Raw genomic sequence first — 9335 nt, forward strand, 5'->3', positions numbered from 1 at the left:
TCTCGGAATTGCCATAACTTTTATTATGTTTGAGATAATTTTTGTACTTCCGTTCAATTTTTATAATAGATCTGATTTTGTCGCAAAGAAAACACAAAAATTCTGAGTGAAACCCTATAAGCCGGAGGTGATACCTGACAAACAGGATTGGGTACGGTTTAAAGAAAATTGTAGAAATAAGTTGCAGTAGTAGCTACCATTAGGTATGGACAGTGAAAAAAAAGTTGCAGTATAGTAGCTACAGATCCATGTACGTACGTGGAATGCAGTTCCCCCAGCGTCGAATCTTTGAGCACGTTCGATCTACAAACTGAAACTATAGGAGTACATCGTCAATTCCTGCATGCAGGTATCGATGAACCAACAAGAAGAGAGATCGGTGATCTCTGCCGACTCGTTGCTACGTCGCCGCACATGCTATCAGCCATGCAGAAGCATCCATGCGTCGGAGTACTGGGCCACAATGGCCGGTCGCATCCGCTCCACCGCGGCCTCCGCCATGGCTAGATCGTCCATCGCGCGGCGCAGGAGCTGCTCGGCCGCGGGTGCCCAGGCGTGGGCGACTGCTCGCGGCGATGGCGGCCTGAGCATGACGTGGAAGACGCCGAGGGCCGCATGGCCGTGCGACTTGGCGGAGTGTAGGCACTGCAGCGCCGTCTCCGCGTGGCGGGCAGCGTCGGCGTGGTGGAGTTGCCACCTGTCCCACCACCACGGCGCGTTGGCCTGGAGCCCGATGTGCGCAACGCAGAGGGAGAATACGGTGCCCAGTACGGCGTAGAACCTGCTGATGCGCTTGATCCGGCCGATGGCGAGGTCGATGATGAGGCCGCCTGCTGAAGGAGCGCCCTGGCCGGCGTTGGGCAGGGGATGCACGCCCGGGCGGAATCTGCGGCAGTCCTCGGTGGCCTGGCCGTACTGCTGGCGGGCGCCAGTGATGGCCTCCGCGATCGCATTCGTCTCGCCGACGTAGGTTAAGCTGCCGTTCGCCGCCTCCGCCGCCATGTTCCACCAGTCCGCCATTGCCGGCGTCGGTGCCCTCTCTCTCTCCCTCTCTCTCTCTCTCTCTCTCTCTCTCTCTCTGACGCTGTTAATACTAGGAGGAGACGTGAGGCTATTTGTTACTTGTGCTGCGTCGGGGTTGGTTCGGGCTATTTCTACCGCCGGCGAGGTGGTTTCTGGAGACTGTGGGGTAAATGAGCCGTTACGGTGTGGGACCCAGTTGTTGTCACGCAGAATCGTCTCGCTGCTACGTCAGAATCCTTCGCGGGGGCACGAGCAGCGAGCTAACGTAGCTCCTGACCCACTGGAGACCTGGTCCCACATACATGGGCCCACCTATCAGCGAAGATGTTGTGTCATGACACTGGTATGTTGACCAAGTTGGGACCTGTCAGCCCATGCCAGGCTGGCTATTTCGACGAGGACGGAGAGGGGAGCGGAGAAAGAACCGCGATGGTCGATAATGTTGTTTTATCTTAAATCTTGCATGTAATTTAGAGATAAAAAAGAGACTGTCTATTCTACATCCGGATGAAATCTAATTCGCTTTCATCCATATTCTTCCAGCCAACTGAAGGATGAAAAGTGTCCCTATCCCGTGCCTCATGTCCCCTGTTCTTTCTGTCCCTCACTTCTAAAACAGGACCACACTGCAAACTTTAAACGGGTCGACACCCCAAGCTTTTCAAACCCGCACACAACAGGGGTTGCTAAGCTAACTACAAGAGGAAAAGGACCAATCTGATGACATCTAACCACACAGCTGAATAATTACAGTTGTTGCTGTGAATGAACTACATACAAAGGGCTAAAAATACACTAACAATACCACTGATAATGACAGAGTAGAAACCGCTAAAAAAGCACAGTAATTCCACTAAAAACACTGAAATTCCACTAGTAATGAAACTTGCAAAAAAAGTGTATAATCCACTAAAATTACACTGTAAATCCACCAATGATTTACAGTGTAAATTCCACTTGAAATACACAAAAGGAATTACACTGTAAATACTGCTTAAATAACAGTAAAAATTCCACCGAGAAAGTACTAAAATTACACTAACAAAATACACTAATGAATTACAAAGGAAAGTCCACTTAAAAATGCACTGTAATCCAATGAGAATTACAGTGTAAAATAACCTAAAAGTACACCAAAATTGAACTAAGATTTACAGTGTAAATCATATCGAAGTTGCAACATCGACAAAGAACTACACTATAAACCAGCCGGAATTACACTGTAAACCCAGATATGAATTACAGTGTAAATCTAGATAGAAATTACAGTGCAAATCCACTTATAAAAAACACTGTAAACCACTAATAAATACACTGTAATTTCAACAGTTTTACAGTGTAAAATCCACTCAAAAAAGTTAACTGCATTGACAAAATGCACTGGAGCAACCACATATACGTGGACGAACATGGAGAAGCACCACCAGAGAGGGTGATTCCTCCAAGATCTGCTACACAAACTTCAACAACATGGCTAGAGAAGCAGGAAAAACATAGGTAAACACCCCTTCTCGCCCCCTCCTATGCGTTCATCACTTCCTATCGTCTCCCTCCTGCCTGAAGAAATCTGGAAGAAAGAACAGATGGAAAAAGAACATAAGCACACTAAGAAAGAACCAGCACAAATCCTAGGAACAACTAGAACATGGTCGCATGTACTACTAGTCTATGATCACAAGAACACTATATACTGAAAACTAGATGCCCAGATCATTGGTTTCTAGATTTGCAGAATAGGAACACACTACAGGGGACAAAAACACACTCAAAGATCACTAGGCTAGCAATTCCATTTAGGGGACAAATACAAGGGACAAAAACACACTACTAGGCTAGCAATTCCATTTAGGTAAAACTAGTTGAAAATATATAAGGTTGAGGATTACTACAGTTGAGCGAATATGTGACTATTTCCACAAACTTTGGAAACTAAAAAACTAAAACACTATTAAGAAACTTTGATCTACTAGTTTAGACACTTCCTGTTGAATGACCGAATATAAGTAACTTTGGAAGTGTAAACTGCTATGAACTGATACTTGTTTACACTGAATATTGATTAGCATTATCATAAACACTGAAAATAGAAGTTATCAGAAAAAATGAGTAACACAATCAGGCTAAAAACACTAAAGATTACAGTGTAAAACCCACAAAGAATTATAGTGTAACTCTACTAAGAATTACACTGTAATCCAATAAAGATTATAGTGTAAATACATCAAAATTGTCAATCTCTTTGCTACAAGAATAGCTTAACCAAAAGGAAGACAAAGTACAAACCATGCTACAGCAGTACGGATTGAACCAAGTTCACCTAAAAAAGGGTCCGTGAAAATTACATCAAAGCCAAGCTCCCCTAGCCTCCTTTACAACCCACACAGGCAAAACAGCGAGAAAGGAGAAAAAGAACCCAACATTACAAGGCAAAAATTTCCCATCTCTAATCTAAAACTAACCACACACAATTAAAAAGGAAATGACAAAAACCACTAAAATTACACTATAAAACCAACTAAAATTACATTAAGATTTACACTATAAATACCGCTGTAAATCCAGTTTGAATCCACTGTAAAATCTACTACACTAAGAAAAACACTGAAAATCCGGTAGGAATTACAGTGTAGATCCAATAGGAATTACACTGTAATTCTACCTAGATTTACACTGAAATCGACCTAGAATTACAGTGTAAAATATAGTAGGAATTACAGTGTAAATGTACCTAGAATTACACTGTAAAATCGACCTACAATTATAGTGTAAAGATAGTAGGAATTACAGTGTAAATGTACCTAGAATTACACTGTAAAATCGACCTACAATTATAGTATAAATATAGTAAGAATTACACTGTAATTTTACCTAGAATTACACCGTGAAATCGACCTAGAATTACACTGTAAAATCGACCTATAATTACAGTGTAAATATAGTAGGAATTACAGTGTAAATGTACCTACAATTACACTGTAATTCTACCTAAATTTACACTGTAAAAATCAAGACTCACAGCGAATGCGTAGTGACAACCGCCAAATGTCATTGATCTCATAGAAGCAACCTTCATAGAATCCTTAAACTTCTTAATATTGCCAAGGAGACTCTCATATACCGATCTAGATAAATCATAGTTCATCACAGAACTACAATCTCTGAAAATGTGGAGATATTTGGGACTAGGAGAAAGGCTTGAATTTGGACACAAGAAAGTGGACAAGGCAATACACATGAAGCAGATGAAAGTGTCTTCATCAGGCAATTCTTCAGATTTGAGTGTATTGCAGAAGAAAGAAACCGGTGGGATGCTGGTCACATTGAAATGGGACAAGATAAACTCACGCCCAGCCTCAGCATCGGACATAATGGGCTCACCATCAATAGGAAGATCTAAGATGTCATGTTTGACATATTTGGGAATCGGAATAAACTTCTTCCTAATCTGAATCTCTGAAGCAAGATCAAATTTGGACACTACCATTTGACAAACCTAAGAGGCACCTCTGTCCTCACAAATTTGAGAAGGCAATCTCTCTTGTAGCTCTGAAGAACACGGACTTGCCTAAGAGACAAGCCACCAATAACGGTGGAGAACAACTTGCCAGAGTATCTAGTGAATGTAGTGGCTACAGGAAAATCAGAAGACCTCTTGCGCTTCTACAACACAACAAGAAACACAAACAAAAGAAAAAATCAAGATAATTTACATTAAAAAGAAACAAAAGAAAGACATCTAGCAACAACAACTAGAACTATATGGAACTAGGTTCTTGTGCATCAATAGCCATTCCACAAAAGAATAGATATGATGAAGATTACAAAATGACTTATCTAAAACTTATATCCATATCTATCATAGAGAAGTTGCATGCAAAAAAAGGAAATATAAACAACAAAAAATAAAATACCACATTGCGAGCTCCAGCATTTGTAATCTTCCGTTAAGCAATTCACTTTCTGCAAAAACATAAAAAGAGGAATTATCCATTAACTACAAACATGCATTAACTGATACAAAAATGGAACTGGTACAAAAAAGCATTAACAGAAGAAACTAGTACAAAAGCGTTAACTACAGCACCACACTTACATGAGACACGTAGAACTCATACAAAGCTTTCTCCAAATCAGGATCATCCATTTGACCTTCCTGCAGTTAACAGATGAAACAAATGAATGAACTAAAAACCCGGAACAAATAAGCTACCAAGCAAGAAATAAAAGAAATATAACCTCCGAAGCTTGAAAAGGATCATCCTCGGAAAAATCATTGGGACAAAAGGATCCCCATCTGAATCATCACAATCTTCAACACAAGCAGCAGAAGTGCCCTTACCAAAAGCCTTCATGAGTTTCCCCATACTTTAATCTATAACCTAAATATGTACAAACGCAAAGAAAAGGACAAAAAGTCTGAGATGAAACGGCAGAAGGGATAAAACATAACAAAAATATAAATAAGAAATTCATTGATAGCATTTACAGTCTACATCTCTTTTATTTCACTACATAACCCACTGAGAATTACAGTGTAGAAATCCCCTGCGAATTACAGTGGAAACCAACTGAGAATTACATTGTAAGTACACTGTAATCACCGACTAAGAAAAATACACTGGAATTCCGATGAAGATTGCAGTGTAAATCTGAATATAATTACAGTCTAAATCCTCTAAGAAAATACACTGGAATCAGATGCATCACAAGAACTTACAAACTAGCGATGCATCACAAGAACAGTCACAATCCCTCTGCTACCAATAACAGTGTAATTACACTGAATTTACACTGTAAAATCAGCTATCAATTACACTGTAAATCCACAACGCAATTCCACTATAAAAATTCAAGTGAATTACACAGTAATTCCACTAGAGGATACAGTGCAAATCCATGGCAATTACACTATAAATCAGCTATCAAATTACACTGTACATCACTGACAAATACACTGTAATTCCACTAACAAATACAGTGCAACCCCACTAACAAAAATACACTGCAATTAGGACATATACATTGTTATTCCACTAGCAAATACAGTGCAGATCCACTGACAAAATACACTGAAATTACACTATAAAATAACCAGGGATTACACTACAAATTGCTTTGGATTTACACTACAAATATTCTACCTATCCACTAGAAAATTACAATGAAAATCCAGTATAAAATACACTGAAAATCACTCTAAAAAACAATGGGGATTACAATGTAAATTCAAAAAAGGAATTACAGAGTAAACCACATACCCACTAAACGATACCAGTGAAGAGAAATGGTCTATGGATTAAAGGCCCGGGAACAGAATACATCCGTTCGAATTGACTGAATACATCAGACTACTACAACTAAGCAAGCCAGCCTCACATGAACAACTCGAATGCCAACAACCAATCAATTACAGATCAGCAGATCAAACTGACACACATCCCAGCTACCGCGCTTAGCAGATCAATCAAACGCATCCCAGAAATGGCACAACCTAAACAAATCTACACGGAAAAAAGCTGCGGGGGATGGATACAATCATCATATCTGACAGACAAAACCAACTCCCAACCTAATAGATCACTGGAACAACAAAAAGGGAGGGGAGGGGGGCGAATCCGATGAACAAAATCGCCAGCGGCGGAAATGGGGACGGGTCGGTGCGGCGCCGAGAGATGCCGCAGATCCCGACGGCGGGAACAGAAGGGAGGCGGAGGAAGCGGGACAACACGACGGGGAGCGCGGACGAGCCACCACCAAAACACTAGATCGAGCGGCGAGGCGGAGCTCCAAATCGCCATGGCAATCTCTCTCTCGCTCGACTCTATTCGGGGTTGCGTGTTTTAAGTCACAAAGGGGCTGGGAGGAGGAGGGTGACATGGGTTGCGATGAAAAAAATAACGGGTCAACCACACGGGCCCGATAAGAGAAACGAGACAAAATAACGGGTCACACACGAATCTCCGCACACAGATCACACGACACTGAAAACGGATGAAAGCGAATTGTTTTCATCCGGATGTAAATTAGCAGATCCGATACAAAAACATGTCTATAATGGTTCATCTCTTAGCCTTATTTCAATAACTAGTTATTCATGAAGACATGGTGAGACATATTGTGCTAAGAGATCATCTCTTGCCTTCTCTTAATTAAATTAAGAGAAGACAAGCCTTCTCTTATGATTTCTCTCTCCTCCACCCCATCATTTATCCTACATGGCATTGCTAAGATAGAACCATTGTACATGCCCTAAGGCTATTTCAAACTGATTGCGCGCGCAGCGCGAATCAGTACCGTCGCTCCTCATGTGGATCAACGCGAGCCTGCCCCACATGGCCCCACTCGAATATAGCGATTGCAGTTTTCCCAGCCGCATACCGAACGAATACAGTCCCATCGTATCTGGCGACCAACTACTACTACCTACGCACGTACTGTACTCGCCTATGGGGCGATGTGCTCATACCCCATGACCCAACTGCCCCATCCGCCCGAACGGGACACAATTCGACATGTGAATCCCCTCCGGCAGACGCAGTCTCGTCGCCGAGAACCAGATCGACCTTCCATCCATATCAACGCCCGGGTCTACAGATTTCTTCTCGATTTGCCCAATGGATCTTGGTGCGGAGTCATTCACGGATCTCCGGTTCAGGTTTCTCCTCTCATAAGCTCCTCTGTTTCTTGCATCGTCTTCTCCGTCAAATCCTTCAATCTCCATCTCTGTCGTGTCCATGTGCAGCTTCTGTTCCCATCCAAGGGCGTCCCAGATCTGGGATTGCTAGAGAAGGAGTACGGCGTGCTAGAGGAGGAGGACGGCGACGACTGCGTTCCTCCGAATTTACAGAGGGATTCGCCTTCCTCAAGCCAAGATGGAGAGAAAGATAGTGTTACAGATTCTGGATCTCAAGTTCCTGAGGCCACGTAAGATTTTTCTGGCGTCGTGGATATTGACAACATCGAGAGCCACCGAGAGAGCGCTCATTTGAATCGCAACACACTCCAGATATGTGGCCTGAAAGGTACTATATCTGTCGCACTCCTGGTTGTCCTCGTCGATGCATTCCATTCTTTTCTACCCTCGGTGGGTTGTGCCACATTACGTGAACTAGGCCTAAAGTTGGGTTGACCAGGATCTGTCAAACTGTATATGCTCGAAATTAGCATGGTAATTGACATGTTAATATTTAGTATTATATACATGAGTTTTCCCATCTAGGCCGGTACCGTACTGTAAAAAAAAATAGTCTGGACCAATATTATGTAAGCATGGCCAGTTCAATCTTATCATGGAGTAAGATAATTTTGATTGTGTTCATTTACTTGCTGTCAAAAGTTTGATTATTTGGAGCGGATTGTTGTTATTGCCGAGTACTTAGATGATGTTACAAAATCTCCCGTTCTTACCACTGATCATAAATATGTCATTTGCAAACAGTACATTATTCAAATTTCTAATTGTGTCAAGGAATCATGTAGCTCGGCTTTTGGTTTCAGTAAAACATGGTGTCAGATTTTGACGCTTGCTTTTCAGGCATTTATATAGTCAAATTAATGTAGGCATGTACATGTACAGTTAAGAGCGAACAATTATTGATGCTAAAAGGTTTTTTTTTTTTGAAAATTTACTTGAACGTTACATTGTATAAACAGTTTAAAAAAAATTACACATACTATTTTGCATGTCCACCGCACTCGCCCAAAGGTCCTAATTTAATCATTATAGTTCATATGACAAGTATTTGCTTCACAATTATCGGCAAGGCCGTTTTTTGTGAGTAACTAAAATAATGCAGTTGACACAATGGGCGATCCGTTAGTGGTAAAGCTGGACCAAGTTTCTTTCTTGGAAGGACTGAGTTCTTTGTTGTGTGCAAGTCCAACATGTGAGGTGTTATAGCCGTAAAAAAAACCGTGAGGTGTTATTTCCCATTACACAGTTCGAACGCTGGTATTAGTTTAACCCAAATACTTCATCGTGTTTATGCCTAACCTCCGTAGAGTTGTCCCTTCCTTTGGCAACATGCACGGTTCACGCCGTTTGAGCCAGTGCATTGTCAATTATGTTTATGCCTACCGAAGAGCGCACGTCATGCTTGATTCCGAAAGCTCGCATGCGTTGACTTCTAAACGAAAATTGCAAGCAGTAGAAAAATAGACATTTTCTAGGACATAATTTACATTGACAAAATGATAACAGTGAAGAACAAACCAATGGCGCCAAAAAGACGCACTAAGTTATGTAGTATACTTCATTAAAGTCCTGCATGGAGTACGTATGTGCCCTCCCCCAGAGAGAGAGAGAGAGAGAG

At 41.8% G+C, this 9335-nt stretch overlaps 2 protein-coding genes and 1 pseudogene across 2 annotated transcripts; 2 read left to right on the forward strand and 1 right to left on the reverse strand.

The window, feature by feature from the left end:
* Positions 1 to 420: 420 nt before the first annotated feature.
* Positions 421 to 1020, reverse strand: LOC119280920. The gene has a single exon (XM_037561604.1). It carries the CDS (start codon positions 1018 to 1020, stop codon positions 421 to 423), a length of 600 nt encoding a protein of 199 aa, XP_037417501.1.
* A 6448-nt stretch (positions 1021 to 7468) lies between these two features.
* On the forward strand, positions 7469 to 8307 carry LOC119280921. The gene is made up of 2 exons (XM_037561605.1): positions 7469 to 7678; positions 7766 to 8307. Exons 1-2 carry the CDS (start codon positions 7478 to 7480, stop codon positions 7949 to 7951), a joined length of 387 nt encoding a protein of 128 aa, XP_037417502.1. The 5' UTR covers positions 7469 to 7477; the 3' UTR covers positions 7952 to 8307.
* Positions 8308 to 9290: 983 nt separating this feature from the next.
* The window catches only part of LOC119279362, a 1338-nt pseudogene continuing 1293 nt past the window's right edge, over positions 9291 to 9335 (forward strand).

This window comes from Triticum dicoccoides, chromosome 3B (assembly GCF_002162155.2).
Source record: "Triticum dicoccoides isolate Atlit2015 ecotype Zavitan chromosome 3B, WEW_v2.0, whole genome shotgun sequence".
Classification (NCBI taxonomy): domain Eukaryota; kingdom Viridiplantae; phylum Streptophyta; class Magnoliopsida; order Poales; family Poaceae; genus Triticum; species Triticum dicoccoides.